The sequence below is a fragment of the Mustela lutreola genome, chromosome 12 (genome assembly GCF_030435805.1).
Source record: "Mustela lutreola isolate mMusLut2 chromosome 12, mMusLut2.pri, whole genome shotgun sequence".
Classification (NCBI taxonomy): Eukaryota; Metazoa; Chordata; class Mammalia; order Carnivora; family Mustelidae; genus Mustela; species Mustela lutreola.
The window spans coordinates 17108181-17125283 of record NC_081301.1 but is presented as its reverse complement, the minus strand read 5'-3'; the positions used below and the strand labels follow the sequence as shown (position 1 = coordinate 17125283).

General features: G+C 47.2%; 1 protein-coding gene across 3 annotated transcripts in view; it reads right to left on the bottom strand.

Annotated features, from left to right (window-relative positions):
• ASTN2 (astrotactin 2) overlaps positions 1-17103 on the bottom strand; it is an 859033-nt gene that overhangs the window by 341769 nt on the left and 500161 nt on the right. For all 3 annotated transcript variants that reach the window (XM_059142160.1, XM_059142161.1, XM_059142162.1), the window contains one exon: positions 9997-10147. In XM_059142160.1, the coding sequence (XP_058998143.1) occupies positions 9997-10147 (151 nt within the window). The remainder of the gene's footprint in view (positions 1-9996; positions 10148-17103) is intronic.

The window sequence follows — 17103 nt, the reverse complement described above, 5'->3', positions numbered from 1 at the left end:
TGAGTGAGGCGCCCAGGTTCACTCTGCTTTAGTTCTCCCATCTGTAAGACAGGGGTAAGAATGAGACCCACATCAGAGGCTCTGGAACAGAGCGACCACCCGACCATCTCAGGCCTCATCATCCCCATCATCCCCGCAGGAAATATCCAGTAATAGTAGCAGCAACTGTGCTCTGTGCCTTCTTAGGGCCAGGGACTGGCCCACTGTGAACGCATTATCCCAGTTAGTGCCCAGAGCAGCTGCGGCGGGTATGATAAGCCCCATTTTACTCAACAGAAGCTTGAGACTCAGAGGTTGAATTGTCCCCAGGTCACAGGGCTAATGAGAGACAGAGCGGATTCGGGGCCCGGGTTTGTCTGAAGCCGGAAACGGTACTCTTCAACACTTTACTGACCCCTTGAAGGTAGGGGTCGTGGTGGGAGTAAACGCTCTCCCGGGGACACCGTTGGGAAGGGAAGCAAAAGCATGGAGAACTATTCCCCCTGTATATTTGCTTTCCCACCAAACGATGAGTTAAGCCTCACCCTCCAACCCACGCTGCCCTTCCCAACTCTCAGATGCTTCCAGCTTAGCAATCTGCCCTCAGAGCACATATATCCTGAGGTCAGGATTTCGGACATTGAAAGGAAGCTCAGCATTTCATTGGCCCCTCCCCAGGCAGGCGGGTCTGAAGCGCCCTTTCAGGCTCCAGCACAGTCTCTCCAAATGGCTGCCGCCTTCCCTGAAGAGATTTGCTCCTCTCCTGCAGCTAACAGGTGGCCAAACCAGGGCTGCAGCTCCCATTCTATGTCCCCCCACCCCCGCTTCCCCCACCTCTGGGGCTCCTCTCCTCTCCCCCACCCCAGCCATTCTTCCAGGAATCAAAGGGTAAAACCCATCCCTTTAGAAGGGCAAGGGCTGCTCCCGGACTTGAACAGATAACGACTTCCACGCAGTAAAACCAGCTTACCAGAAATACCATCAGACCCAGCAAATCTGGGTCCCCAAGAAATAAAATGACAGGGAAAAAGTAGAGAAGGCTTCAAATGTCACTGGAAGAATAAAATATTTAATATCATAAAGAGGTGCAGAAGCTTTACGAGAAAGCCACACATTATAATCTAGGAAAACCCAAGTCCCACCCCCAACCCCCTCCGAAGGGAGGAGGGGCCCTTTGGGGGTTCACAGAGGAAAGAGGCAAAGGCACAGCTCCGGGCTGAGGGACCCAGGGAGGGGCAACTCCCTTCCTTTTCACACCCTAAAGTTTGATCCTTCTGAGCAGGCTCTGAGTCAACAGGCTCAGTTCCATTCTCCTTCTTTTCTGACTATCCTACCCCCTCTGCCAGTACTCATTCTTTTTTATCTTCCTGCAGCTCTCTTGGATGCAGAGAAAGAAGAAGAAATCTTGGACATTGAAAAAAGGATAGGGAGAAGGAAGTGTCCCCTTCCTCAATGCTCCCTGACATCGAGGACTTTTGCTTTTGGGAATGATCCTCAGTTTCCAGAAGTTGCCATCTGAGGAGGTAAGGGAATAGGCTTTGGAGTTAGATACACCTGGGTTTGAATTTCTTCTCTGCCTTTATCTTGCTTGTTGGACTTGGGCAAGTTTCTCATGCTTTCTAAATCTGTTTCCTCGTTGGGGCGCCTGGGTGGCTCCATCGGTTAAGCATCTGCCTTCAGCTTGGGTCATGATCTCTGGGACCTGGATCTCCCTGCTCTGCAGAGAGCCTGCTTCTCCTTCTCCCTCTGCTGCTCCCTCTGCTTGTGGCTCTCTCTCTGTTAAATAAATAAAATCTTTAAAACTAAATTAAAAATAAATCTGTTTCTTCGTGGACAAAGCAGAAGTAACAACAGGGCTCACCTCATAAGCTTGCTCTAAGGATCCAATGGGATGATGCATTTCAAATATTTATCTCGGGGACTGGCATGAAATCAGCTCTCAAAAACTCTTGATATGTATCCCTGTCAGTAATATTACTGATATTATTGATAGCACTAATCCATTTATCAATAGCATCAACCAAGTCATGCTTTCAATGATACCATCAGGACCACTATTACTGATGAAGGGGTATATAGAGAATTCTCAGTCTCTCGACCAGTTTGATCAGAGGGTACTTTGATGGGGACACGGTATAGGAGATAATCTATCCTTGAAAAAGACTTGAGTTCCCATAAAGATATGTTGCCCCCTGACTTTGCATATTTGTAAAAATTTTTAAGAGAAAAAAGGTGGCCAGCATCATTCCTCCTAGTATGGACATCAAACCTCCTAGTTTGGGGAGGAAAAACCACTCTCCAGGGGCCAGACCCCCTCCGTGGCTCAGCCTTTCTCGCCGCTGTCCAGGAGGGCAGAATGCCAAGCACATGGGCTCGGGCTTCCCCTGGTCAGCAGAGCCTGGGCTGGGCTCCAAAGTGATTTCTCACTCAGCTGATTCTCCCTCCATGCCTTCCCCACCCTTCTTGAGTTTCATTTCTTTTAATCACAGCCCAACTGAGTCATTAAAGGGGGGAGAAAGATGAGAAATGGAGAGAAGCAGCCTCTCTCTCCCTGTATGATTGTAGTTTTTGCCTCCTTCTGAGTGGTGCCAAGAAGGTGCCTGGCCTATAATAAGTGGTCATTCCTATCCTAATTCATCTTGACCTGAAAAAAGGCAGCATGTTTTGGTTGCCACTCAGCATCTCGTGACCAACAGGGGTCCTGCAGCTCTTTCTAATATCTGGGAGACCAGATGGCTTTTTAGGTCAAAATGGAAAAAGCATGAGAGGGAGAAGGAGAATACGGCTGGGTGATTTCTAGGGGGTGAGGCAGAGTGGGATGGGCCTGGAATTTAAAGCGAGGATTGGGGACTGACAGTGGACACACATCCTAAAAGACGCCACCCCTCGTTAGGATCTCACCAGTGTGCAAATCCCCGCACCTCTAGTCCTAACTTACTTTTTTTTTTTTTTAATAAATAAGTTTTTTTTTTTTTTTAAAGATTTTATTTATTTATTTGACAGAGAGAGAGATCACAAGTAGGCAGAGAGTCAGGCAAAGAGAGAGAGAGCAGGATCCCTGCTGAGCAAAGAGCCTGATGCGGGCCTTGATCCCAGGACACTGAGATCATGACCTGAGCTGAAGGCAGCGGCTTAATCCACTGAGCCACGCAGGCTCCCCCAGTCTTAACTTTCTATGAAGGCCCCGGATGGTCTGGCACCTGCCCTCCTCCCCACCCTCCCTTCTCTGTGCTTCTCCACATATCCTGCACCCCCCCTCCCCAACTCCTCCCAGGCCATTCAGTTTTTCTCAAGTGTCAAGCGAAGATAATCGTACAACCTAGCTCACAGGGCAGCTGAGAAAATTACATTGTTTAAAACCAGCTCAGCACTCAGAATCCTGTCCTCACACCGGTCACCATGCGGGCCCCCATTTTTATGGTACTAGGCTTTGCCTTTCATCAAACGGATACAGCAATGCCCATCTAGGGGAAGACTTAGCGGCACTGACTGCCAGGAGTGTGCGTGCACTGGGGTGCGGTGTTCATGCAGGGATGGAGGGACTTGTCTAAGGTCACACGGCAGTCCTAGTAAGTAAAGCTCCTCTCGTCTTCTGAGCTACCTTATCAAACACAGTGGGGCTCTTGTTCTGGCACTCCCTATGCCATTCATGGCACTGGGCACAGGACGGCTGCTAAAGAACTCTCTGGACCACTGCAACAGCAAAGCCGATGCTCTAGGGCCAGTACCTCAGCAGGAGCAAGGGGGAGGAGGGAGTCTTAGGATCAGACCTTGATTCTGTCACTCCTTCCCTCCATGCACTTGACCCATTTCTGCATCTTTTGAGGCCTTTGCTTTTCTGTCTGTATAATGGGAGAGGTGCTGGCCTGATGAGATCTCTAGGGTGCCTTCCTGCTCCAGGAGCCCCAGCCTGGGTGTCCCTGCTGTAGGTCAAGGATAGATTAAAGAGGGCCATGCCTTCTCTGCTAGTCTTCTCATCCACAGTTGAAGTCCAGGTCCCTCTCCTTGAATCCACACTGACTTTAAGGACCTGCCTGACAAGTAGAAAGGGGTAGAAATGATATCCTGGGACTTCTGAGGCTGGGTGCTATGGATGTTAGCAGCTTCTGCCTGTGCTCTTGGAATACTTGATCCTGAGATGCTCCCTTTGCAAACCTAGCCTCTGTGGCCTGAAAAGTCCAGCCAAATGGAGAGGCCATGGGTAGGCACTCTAGTTGACAGCCCCTGCTAAGCTGTGGGGCAGCATGGCCAAGGGTCAACTCCCAGCCATTCCAGCCCCTTCTGGGTAAGTGAAGGGACCCTCTTGAAAGACACCTTCTAGCTCCAGATGGCCCACCTGTCATGAATGAGAGACAAGTCACCCAGCAGAATGAATCCTTCCCATGTGCCCGACTCACGAAATGTGAGCAAAACATTGGAAAAAGGAAGGTGAGCTGTGAATTGTTCTTTCAAAAGGGACTGAGAACAGATTTTGATCACCTGATTGTCCGAGACTGACTCCATCAAATGGCCACTTCCCAAGCAGGGGTGAGGGGTGGGGGGGGGCACGGGGGAACACAAAGGAACAGCATGAGCCAAAAGCTTCAGGCGGCAGCAGCGACACAGAGATGGTGAAAGTGTCCTCCACACAATATGATGATGAAATACCTCTAGTTTTCTTTGGTTTCGTCCTCTATCTTGATTAAAATTTCGCCATGTTTATCCTGCTACACAGAATAAATGGAAACACAGCTTACTTTTCAAACTGTGCCTTGCTGACATTGTTATGCTTGCCAGATTTATACCGCTTCTAATAGATAACAATCTTTCCTGTTTAGCACATTGAAGGGGAGCATGAGCCCCCCCCCCCCCTTCTGATGCTTCAATCACGGGGACTTCCTCCATCATTGGCCAGGAGGGGAGGGTCTCCCTGGAAAAAACTGAAAATCTAAATAGCAAGGTAATTCTTTATATGGTATCTCTTGGATCACTCTCCCTCCCTCTCTTACTGTTCACCCTGCATTAATTTCCTATCCCTGCTGTAACAGATGACCACGGACTTGGTGGTTTAAAACAACACATACATTTATTAGCTTACGGTTCTATAGGTTAGAAGTCTAGCAAAATTATCACTTGGCTAAAATCAAGGTATTGGCAGGGTTTCATTACTTTCTGGAGGCTTTAGGGGTGAATCCATTTGCTTGCCCTCCAAGTATTATAGAATTTCCTTAGCTTGTAACCCTCCTCCCTCTTCAATAGTAGCAATGTTGTAAGGCTCTGAATTCCTCTGCTGTCTCCCTCTTCCACATTAAAGGGCCCTGTGATTACACTGGGCTCACACTGATAAATCAGGACAATCTCCGTCTTTAAAAATTGGCTTATGAGCAACCTTAATTCCATATGCAAGTTTAGTTTTCACCTTGGGTCGTGTAAGGTAAAATATTCACAGGTCACAGTCATTAGGATGTGGAACTCCAGAGTTCCTGGATGGTTCAGTGGTTAAGCGTCAGCCTTCGACTCAGGTCATGATCCCAGGGTCCTGGGATTGAGGCCCGCATCGGGCTCCCTGCACAGTGAGAAGCCTGCTTCTCCTTCTCCCACTAACCCCACTTGTGTTCTCTCTCTCACTGTGTCTCTCTCTGTCAAATAAATAAATAAAATCTTAAAAAAGAAAAAAAAGGACGTGGAATCCCTCGTGGGAGCTATTATTCTGCCTGTGCCATACATCCAGTGGCCATCCCCAATTTGGTCAAACTATAAACCTGAGGACTACAGTATCCCGGGGAAAGCTCACCACAGAAGACCCAGAAAACCAAGCCAACACCAAGCCAATTTTTTTTTTTTTTAATTTTTAAATTTGGAGGTTCAGAAGTTGAGGTCTAAATTGAAGGTAAAATATAATGATAATAATAGTCATGGGAAATCTGTGATGTGTTAGAGAATTGGCTTCTCCACCCCTCACCTCCCATGCCCCAGCGCTAAGGATCAGTTGAGCTTGGGAAGAGAGGAATGTTGGAACTCAAACTAGATGGTCTTGCCAACGCTAGAGAATGTCCTTAAAAGAGATCCTATGCTCTGTTCGCACCAGCCTTGTCTACAGGGTGGCTGAAGAGGATGAGAGGCTAGAGAAAATCAGGTGTATCGGAGGGATTGGAAAGAAAGAGTGTCTCTGCCTCACTGCTGGACAGCATCTGTAGGATGGCAAGCATCAGGTGCTCTTCCTTGGCATGACAGGAGCCGACCACAAGTGGCTTCCTGGTCTACTCCCCATCAAGAGGTCTTTGGCTAGTTCTCCTCAGATCCCCAGGCCCTCAGTGTGACAAAGAAGAGCTGATAGCCTCAGAGAAGAGTGATGGCCTCAGTAGGGCAGGAAATCTATCTGATAGATAGAGCCAGCTGGCCTCAAATGGCCTTATGATGGGGATGGAGAGAGCAAGGCAGCAGAAGCCAGGATACACCACATGCCTATAAATCACCTGGGAACCAAGAGGACTTGGCACAATACCATAAAGGAAAGAGAGTGATGGACAGGTGCCAGGCAAGACAGCAGGCACTAGAACTCACAGGCAGTGGCCCGGGGCCAAATCTCCTCTTACTCCCGTGCTTAGATGTACATCGGCCTCCTTTGAAATTAGACATTTAGGAAGAGGTAGGAAGCAGAAAACCTAAGTGGAACTAGAAGTATGTTTCCGCTACCAATGCATGGAGCAGGCCAGAAATGAAATTCAGTTACAGAAACATTACAGAAAATTAAATATGCTTGAATCTCTGTGGCCCCGAACATCCTCTCCGCTGCATAAAACCATCTGCAATCGTGGTCTCGTCTGCTTGCACATAAATGGGTGTATTGTAAATCCCTAATCATTTGCAATTGTGTTCTCTGATTTTCAGAAAACCTATGAGTTCTAGCTGCTGCTCCCTTCTGAACGACTAGGAAACAGGCTAATAAAGTCCACGTAGATTTGAAAGCTCACCAATGACCAAACCAGAGCTTACGCCCAGTTCACTCAGCCCAGCCTTTGTTCTCAGCTTCTCTCCCACTATCTCTTCTCCTCTCTGGGTCACAGGAAAGCAAGCCACTATGGTTCCAGCAAGAATATTGAAAACATGTCCTTGGACCTCTACCTGGCTACCCTGTGGTGGTTTTGGGAAGTCACTCTGCTCCCCACAGGGGTGAGGGACCTGCTGCTGGGTTTGTTGAGACGGTGAGTTATTGGATGCAGACGTGCCTTGAAAACTCTAAAGGGCTCCAAAACTAGAAGGTATTATTACTATTTATTTTTCTTTTGCCATATGGAGTTTCTTAGAAGAGGGGCTGTAAGAAAAAGTTTCCCTCTGCAGTTATGACAAAGAGTCTACCGAGAAATAAGAGAGATTTTAAAGTTCAGAGTAGAAGTGGGTGTCTCCCCATCCACTCTGAAGGTGCAGAAAAGAGCTTACCTGAGCTCCATGGAGCCCTGAAGTTGCAGTTTTAACATCAGATCCTTAATCTAGAGAGGAAGGTCTCTGACAACCTCATTAGACTGCTGAATTTTCTCTTAACCTCCAGGGAAGGAATGTTCTTTTGCTCTCTCTCTATATTTTCCCAATTTCCACTGATGAGAGGGAGAAAGAGACACAGCCCATCTAGGTACATGCTTGTGCGTGCATACCTCTGCATTCTGAGGTTTCTTTCTTCTGGGACAGCTATCTTCGAGGAGAGGGAGTTTAATTAGTTCAGGAAATGGAACTGATGGGAAAAGGAAATAGAGGCAGAAAACTTGTGTCTTTCAGAAATGCCAGCTTCATGTTTTGGGGACCACACTGCTGATCCGGGACATCTTTTTGAGTTGTGCGTCCACTGCCTAGCTTGAAGACTTGGGCAGATCCTCCCCTCTCTCACTGGGCCTCACTTTTCTATCATGCAAAATGGAGGGCTAGGTTGCAGTACTCCTAGACAGCTGCTGATACCCACGCCTGTTTCCTGGTGCTTGCACCCGACTTTTCCTTGCAAGTCTGGGCCTCCCCACAACTCACTACTGTGCATTTATGTGCAGGTGCCACCTGGCCCAAGACCCAGGTACGACTGGGTCTCGGACGAGTCCAGTCCTTCCCCCACACTCCCACCACAGTGACTGGCACCGTGATGAGCATGAGGCCCAGGCTGGCTCAGTGGGTTGAAATCCAGTGACGGTAGCTGGAGGGACTGGGAAGAAAGATGTTCTCAGTGAGTGGGCAAGCCAGAGTTGTCCAGAGGATGGCATGGAGCTGAGAAAAGCAGAGAGAGGAGAAGAGGGATCCCAAGGACATTGTTTGATCCCCTTAATCCTACTGTCCCTTGACTTCTGTTTGATGTATTTCTTCTTTTTACCTAAACTAGTCCTGAGTTTCTATCACTTATAATCTTAAGAATTCTAATTAAAACATCTCCATTTGCCCATCTACATTTGAAGATCTGTTGATCTTTGCTACAATACAGTTGAATGGCATTATCTCATTCTCTAGAAGTTTTCTTCTTCGTATTGCTCTCCCAGTCACGGTCTATTTCCCTACCTTTGGAACAGGTACATTAAGAACTGACTGTGTATTCTGTTTCCTGTGGTCTCCCCCAGAGACACAGCCCTGGCCCCATTCCTCCCTCCATCCCTCCTTTCTTTCTTTCTTTCTTTCTTTCTTTTTTTTTTTTAAGATTTTATTTATTCATTTGACAAACGAGATCACAAGTAGGCAGAGAGGCAGGCAGGGAGAGAGAGGAGGAAGCAGGCTCCCCGCTAATCAGAGAGCCCGATGTGGGGCTCAATCCCAGGACCCTGAGATCATGACCAGAGCCAAAGGCAGAGGCTTAACCCACTGAGCCACCCAGGCACCCCCATCCCTTATTTCTTTCTTATTTACTGAGATCATTGGGGTGCTAAGTTGAATCCACGGATTCCCTGGGTGGGAACTGATTCCCTCAGTTTACTGGGTGGGATAAATTGGAAAAAAGCCAGTTTGTGCTAGAAATGATCACAGGGGCTATAACAAATGTATGTAGCAGGGAGTGAAAACAGTAACGATCTTTAGAAGAGGATGGTCACTTTTCCAAGATGAGGAGGGAAAAGAAGACATCGGGAAAGAGGTCTACTTGTTGGCTACATAGGCTGGTGGGGAACAACTCACTCTAGGCTAATAGACGGTAGGAACGAAGGCTCTGAGTCATTACACGGGGGCATAGGTTCAGAGAACCACATTTAATTCACTCCACTGGCTTTAATGTAGAAGGAAGTAAAGTGATGGAGAAGTTAGAAAGGGCCAAATCAAGAAGGCATAGAATGCCAGCTGAAGAAGTTCAACTTGCAGGGTGATATCTACCAAGTGAGCTTCCATGAGCTCTGCCTCCCCAGACATAGAATGCTCACCAAACCGTTACAAATTCAGGTTCCTGGGACCTAACCTCCTCTGCACAAGCAACATGACTGCATGGGATCCTGGAACCTACATCTGAAACAAACATCCTAGGCCATTCCTACAACATAAACCATTCAGTCCAAAAGCCTCTTCTATGGGCAACAAAGTTCCTCAAAGAGCCTCTGTGTCCTTGTGTCTATCCCCAATTCTGGAGCCTTAGGCAGATAAGCCTGCCATCTCTACTCTTACCCTAATGTAAATTGACCCATTTTTGAAGCCAGTAAAAACCAACTTGCCCAACTTCAATCAACATTAAGGTCTCCACTGAAACCTCTTCTGGACATCTCATTGACATGATCCCACTGGGTCCACAGAGATAAGACATGCTCTATCTCACCCTCAAATGGACAGTCACCCTCTTGTGGCCAGAAGCTCTCAAGGACCTATTGCATATTGGGCACTAAAGTTCTGATGTCTCATTTCATTCTTCCAACAATTCCACAAAATAGGTTTATGTATCTCACTTTACAGATGAAGAAACCAAGGGAGCCTAGTGTTCTGAAGGCCACAGAGGCAGTAGTTATGAGTGAGTTTCCCCTCAGAGGGAGGGGCCTCTAGCAAGCAGCCTTGGTGTCTGGGCCAGCACCACAGTCATGGGCCAATGGCACTTACCACACATCCTGAGGAGTCCACCTGGCGGTCAGACACGCACTTGAAGTTCCGAGTGCAGCCCCCATTGTTCCGAGAGCAGTCACGAACTGGCCCAAAGGAGGACAGCAGGTCATTGATGGTTTCGAAGTATGTGGACAGCATCGCTTCTTCCCTTAGACACAAAGAGGATGGTTAAACCCCAGAGACATGTGTATCATTAGATTAAAAGAAGTTAAACATGCATTCATTACAGTTAAGAGCACCATTTATGATATCTGTAATCAAGATGATACAAATACATATTTAAATACATATTTTTTAAATACATATTTAAAAAGAAAATAGTAAAAAAAAAAAACATCCATATGCTATCATATGACTTGATGTGTGTCTACTTGTGATGATGAGGAATAATGAAATAAAGAGTGCCAAGTTTCCTGTCTACTTGTGATGGAACTTGGCGTTCTTTATTTCATTAATCCTCCTCATTTGGGAAGATAGGCTTGAGATTTCCATTTACCAATAAGTAAACTGTGGCTCAGAAAGGTAAGGAGTCTTGTTAAAGTCCATCAGCCTGTAATGTGGCAGAATTGAGATTGGTGCCAAGCTCCCTCTGAGTCCAAAAGAGAAAATTCCTCCTGCTATACCACTCTTAACTCACAATTTGTCTGTTTCTACAGATTCTAGACCTCCTCATAGCAACTCTGCAAAACGGGCACATTCCTATTATCCCAACTTTGGTTATATATTGAAACTATTAAAGGTATGGAACGTCCCCGATTTCCAAAGCCTATAAACAGCAGAGCCAAGATACAAACACAGGACTGTCTGACTCTAGAATCTTAGAGCTTTATTTTTCATACTATTGCATAAAAGTGACCCCATCCAGACTGACAGCAACAGTGGTTGGAACAGTCACAGGATTCTAGACAAACGCATTCTTCCTCCAGAGGAGACGGGACCAGGTACCATAATCCACAGTTTCACAGTTCTGCCAAGGTTTTATGAGAGGAGGTATACAGACAGGAGTTTTTGGAGCCTGCTTCCTGGCAAAAGGGCCACAAATAAGGACATCCCACCACTGGAGTATCTGTGATGCCCACAGCTGTAGGAGATACTAGAGGGACACCACAGGCACTGAGTAGTGACACACAGTCTCCCATGATATAGGACTCATGGGGTCCAGAATTGTGAAAGAAGGGAGATGATTGTTGCACAAAGAGGCCAGAGAGTACCCTTGGTATTGCCTCTGGACCATCCTTCATCATCCTCCCACTGTTTCCCTCCAGAGGCGTGGAGTTCGAGGTTTGGGTGTTGTAGCTTATTTTCTACCTCCAGTATCATCCCCTTCTGTATTATCATTCATACTGACTGCCAGTGAACCTCATACACTCCAGCTCTAATTCGATATGCCACTTATCAATAATAGCCCCCCATTACTTACAGAAGAAAATCCAAATTAGTTTCCTTGGCATTTGAGGTCCTTCACAATTTGGTCCCCCCCACCCCCTGCCTGTCCAGCTTCTTCTACCCTGTCCTCATAGCCACAGGTCTCTTCTCATTCCCTAGACCCACAATCTTAATTTAGATTCTCTGAGAACGGACTCTGAAACAGACTTGCACAGAGCAGGTGTTTCAAGGATCCCTCTTACACAGTTGTAGGAAGTAAGCAAGGCAGGACTGGACAAGGGAGAGGCTGAGTCACCATGTGGTTAATGCATTTAGATCTGAAGCTTCAGTTTGTTGTTCCGGAGCTCTAGAGTTGGGTGGCCCTTTAAGAATATCCTGATTAAAGACAAGGGACCCCACCCTCTGTATCACTATATCGTCACTGGCCAAGGGCTGCCATCCAGAAGGTGGTATCATTGGATGAGGCAGTTTCCTGTGGCTGAAGGCAATAGCCAGTGAGGGACACATTGATGGGCCATGAGTCACAATCTAGGGGATGGGCAGGTCAGCCGTGAAAAAGGGATCTGAGTATAGCATGTACCTTCACTTCTCAGAAGCCTTAATCATGCTTTTGGGTCTGGGATGCTCATCTCTAATTTTTCTCCCTGATAAAATCCCAAGAATCCCTCAAAACTATTCAAATTCATCCACCCATCCATTCATTCATATACTGCAGTGCTTACTGAATGCTTACCCCGTAGCCGGCACTATTCTAAGTACTGGGGATGCAGAAACGACATAGGACAAAGCCCTGACCTCCAAAGAGCTTGCTATGACCTTCTTAGGAACCCCTGTCTCCATCCCCCAACTAGAACTAATTTCTTTTCCCTCTGAACACACTGTTTAAATCTATGATCCCACGGATCTTAATCATCAGCTCTATGGTTGCTCAGAAAGCCCATCAGCTTTTTGAGCAAATGCTTCAAGAGTTACTCATCCCTTTCCAGCCTCCAGCACAAGGCTGGCAAAAACCTGTGGTAAGTAAATGTTTTCTAGAAGAAACACAACACCAGAAGGCATGGATACAGGCAGGCTCCACCTGTCACTGGTCTCACCAAGAGTCTCTCCAATGGGATCTGCCCCTGCCAAGCCTCAGCTCTAGGTTTCTGACCCAAGTCCTTCATGCTTAGGTCTGTAGTAGAAGGACAACAGAGAAGATGACAGGAGAGCTGCCAGACTGGCCCTCCCTTTTCAACTTGACACAGAATGAGGTCAGGGTGGCAGGTGGATGGGGGAAAAGAATGAACAGTTCCTGAACGGAGGCTCTTGGGAAGCTTGTTGTTTTGTTTTGTTTCGTTTTTAAGATTTATTTATTTATTTGACAGACAGAGATCACAAGTAGGCAGAGAGGCAGGCAGAGAGAGAGGAAGGGAGGCAGGCTCCCTGCTAAGCAGAGCCTGATGCAGGGCTCGATCCCAAGATCCTGGAATCATGGCCTGAGCTGAAGGCGGAGGATTTAACCCACTGAGCCACCCAGGTGCCCCGAAGCTTGCCACTTTTCAATCACAGACAGAATTGAGGATTCTGAGAAGACACTAAGGCTATTAAAATATTAATATCCTTAGAGGGAGAAGAAAAAGTGAGAATTAAAAGGAGGAGATAAAGACAGAGGGAGAGACAAGTTGAGAAAGTGTGAGACCACATAAAGAAATAAACATGGAGAGAAATTGCTAGAAAGGAGAGAAATGGATAGATGGATGGATGTGTGGGCAGATGGTTTGGTGGGTGGGAGTTTGGGTGGGTGAGTGAATGGATGGCAGACAGACAGAAAAGCACAGAGACAGAGAGAAAATCCAGAGGAGTATCATATAGAAAGAGATTAAAAGAGGAAAATATGGAGGCAGAGAAACTATGTGAAAAGAGACAGAAATGAGCTAGAATAGGGAGAAACAGGAGTAAGAAACATAGAGATTTAAAAGGAAAAAACATAAAGGTAAACAGAACAAGGGCGTCCTGTATGGAGCACAGGGAGAGGGGACGGGTTGAGGAGGGGGCAAGGGGTGGGGGCTGGGGAAGGAGACAGCCTCAGAAACAGAGAATGAAAGTGAAGAAAAAGACCCTGAGTGAGTGGAAGAGAACACACACAGGGACACAGAGAGCAGTCAGAGAATGACAAAGAAAAACAAAGAAAGAAGAGAGAAAAACAAGCAAAAAATGTCACCTTGCAGTGGAACCTGGCGACAGCTCAGGCTATACAAATAAGGAGGCTGTTAGCTTTTAAAAGGATTGATTCTGCATAAACATCAGTTACATGAGGGGAACATTATTTCAAACACAAAGACCTGACACTGGGGCTGTTACTGAGTCTAGCAGTGATTGTGTCAGGCTGGAGAAATGAAGAATCATCAGGCACAAGCCAGAGAAGTAGCTCAAGGCAGACTCTGACATTTTCTTAACTTCAGACTTAATCCCTCATCTCAGGCTGAGTTCAGGATTCGGGGTCTGTTGGAGCTTACAGCTGCCCCAGTAGCTGGGGGCAAAGGATCAGGGGACTAGTCCTCCAGGTGGAGGTGGGCTGGGGTGACAGAGAGATCTGGGTGACTCACAGCTTTGTGAGAAATCACCATCAGTCCCAACATCTTCACCAGCTCTAATTTCCTGAGCATCTGCTGTGCATGGGCACTGTGCTAGGTTCCTTCCCTGTGGTCTGTCCTTTGACTTTCACCATTGGCCTAGGAAGTATACCTTTTTGTTCCTACCCTGAAGCTGGAGATTGGGTCTTGGGGGGAGGGGAGTTCTGTCACTCGCCCTGGTCCATGAGACAGAGAGGCCAGGGTGTGCATCCAAGCTGGCTTGATGCCAAGTCCTGAGCTTTCTCTGTGCAATGGGTGAGCTGGGCCAACTTGCTCTATGCCCCTGGGCAAGTCAGAGCTCTCGTAACAGGACAGCTGGTAGAAATCTACATCTAATCGCTCTGTGTCTTTGAGGAGGAAGAACTGGAAGGGCAGAACCTGGACAACATCTGCATTCCTCCCAGCACTGTCTCCTGGCCTGGGTAAATGCTGTAATAGCCTAGATGCATGCTGGAGTAGGAGGAAGAACCTCATTTCCCAGCGCTGCCATAACAAGCACCTTGAACTGGATGCTTTCGAAGAAGAGAAACTTATTTCCTCCCAGTTCTGAAGGTTTGAAGTCCAAACTCAAGGTGTCAGCAGAGCCATATTTCTTCTATAGGCTCTAGGGGAGAATCCTTGCTTCCCATGGCTCCTGGCAACTCCTGGCATCCCTTGGCTTATAGCAAATCACTCTAACTCACATGGCCTTCTTCCTGCATGTTTTTCCCTCTTCTTACAATGACACCATCCATTGGATTTAGCACGCCCCTAATCCATTATGATCTTATCTTGGTTATCTCCGCAAACACCCAATTTCCAAAGAAGGTCACATTCTGAGAATCTGGGTGGACACAGATTTTGGAGTTACATGAATCAACCCAGTGATCCATGGCTCAGAGGAAAGTCTTCAAGCTCACACAGTAGGAGAGAGCCAGGATTAGAACATTCTGGTCCTTGGCTCTGACTCCAGTGCTCCTAACACCACACCAGCCCTTCCACTCCAGACCCTGCATGCTACACTGCGGTATCTATAGGCCTGGAAAGTCTTAGAAAAAGGAGCATGGTGAGGCCACTTCTCCTGCGTTTGAGGGGAGAAAAGACCCACTTTAATTAAGTACATCATATCCCAGGCAGAACAGGGGTCAGCAAGTTTCTCTTTATAGGAGTCCATAGTAAATATCTTGGGCTCTGGAAGCCATACAGCCTCTGACCCAACGACTCAACTCTGCCTTTGTAATGCTCAATCAGCCAGAGAGAGTATGTGGTGATGATATGGAAATACAATGAGTTAGCATGGTATGTTTCAATAAGATTGTGTGTACGAGGAGACACAGCAGGCTGGATTGCTATTTCTCGGTGTTTGTTTGTTTTAATGGGAACACCCACAGGTCAGTGTTGGAAGTTAAGATCTGAACCTAGATATGCCTGACTCTACAACCTGCATTCTTGCTCCTGCATGAAGTTTCATCTGCACCTCAGTCTTCCCATCTGTAAAGTGGAAACAGTATGTTTCCAGCTCCCAACCATGTAGTATCATTGTGAAAACACAATGACACGATGTGCAGAAACCCAATGCAAATCTATTCAACATTCATTCACTTAAGACATCTTTGGACACACTGAGCTGATCTTGACTCTGGCTCCCCTCTGGCCTCTCCAGGCCCTGTTCTTGCACCTGCGGGATCCAGGTGCTGTCCATGGTGCTGCCAAGTGTCTCTCCAACTCTGGCATCTGAATTCTTTCTTTCTGATAATCCTGGTTTCAAAACGGAGTCAATCAGATCCCAGGAGGCCAAGTGAGGCTGCCACCCCCCACCCTAGCTGATCGCTCCAGCACAAATGCATCATCTGGGTCCCATTTGGCTGAGTCAGCAGAGCCTCACACAGGATGAGCATGAGGCTGGGCAGCTGGGGACAGATGCTGACATGGCCTTCTCTTAATAAACACCAGGGGAGGTCTGTGTCACTCACAGAGAGGTGTGAACAGGTGACTCAGGGCCCAGACACTGACATGGCCCCACGCATGTGGACTAATAATTCTCTGATAACAGTGGCAACCTGGTCTCCTGAGCTCCTGGGGAGGGAGGAACCTTGGACAGGCACTTCCACCCCAGCAGCATGAGCAACAGTGCAGGCCAGGGGATATGCAGCAGCTTTGTTTCCTGGCTTCACTCATTATGAGATGCTGGACAAGTCCCTTATACGCTGAGCCTCTACTTCCTCATCTGAAAAATGGATATATGAACATGTGGCTGGCAGAGTTAGCATGAGAATTAATGCAGACAATATATATATATGAGAAAGTGCCCAATGGCTAGTAGTGATTAGCACCACCTTAGTGTCCCTCAAAGTTGTAAGAACCATGGCTTGAGAATGTAAGGAGCTCAATAATGGAGAAGGGAAGGTCTGTTTACTCATTCAGATTTTTTATTGATGCCTAATTTCTTTCAGGGCCCTGACCTGATTCCTGGGGCACATAAGCATAGATGTGACATAGCATGAGTTAGGGAGGTAGAAAAGAAAAACAAAAGTTAACTTCGCAATATAACTGGGGCCATAGGATCATAAAGAGATTTCCCTCATCCAGACCTTAGAAGTGGGGGGGGGGGTGCAGTCAGACAAGGCTTTTTGGAGGGAATAGTATTGAACCTGAGACATAAAGGAGGGGGAGGAATTGGCCAGATAAAGGAGAGTGGTATGGGGTAAGAGTATTCTAGGCAGAGAGAACAGAATATATTAAGTCCCAGAGAGGTAGGGGAGACATGCCTTGGTTCAGGGAACATTAAGCAATGCAAGGAAGCAGGAGTGCTGGGATGCGGTGGGGTATGACAAAGGGCGGGGCAGCACCGGCGGCCGGCAGTCAGGCCTGGCAAGGTTTGGTGTGCCAGGCCTTGGCAATTCTGGACTTCACCCTGGGAGCCATGGATAGCCCCCAGAGGTTTCTAAAAGCAGATCCCACTTTTGTTTAGACTAGTAATGTAGATTGGTATTTTCTACAAATCCTATGGCAATAAAACAACAATAACAGTGAAAGCTTCTCCGGCATCCATCCCAGGCCCTGAAAAAATGTAGCAAGGGTTGCTTGTGTCCGCTTACTTCACCCTCATAAAAAACCAAAACCAAAA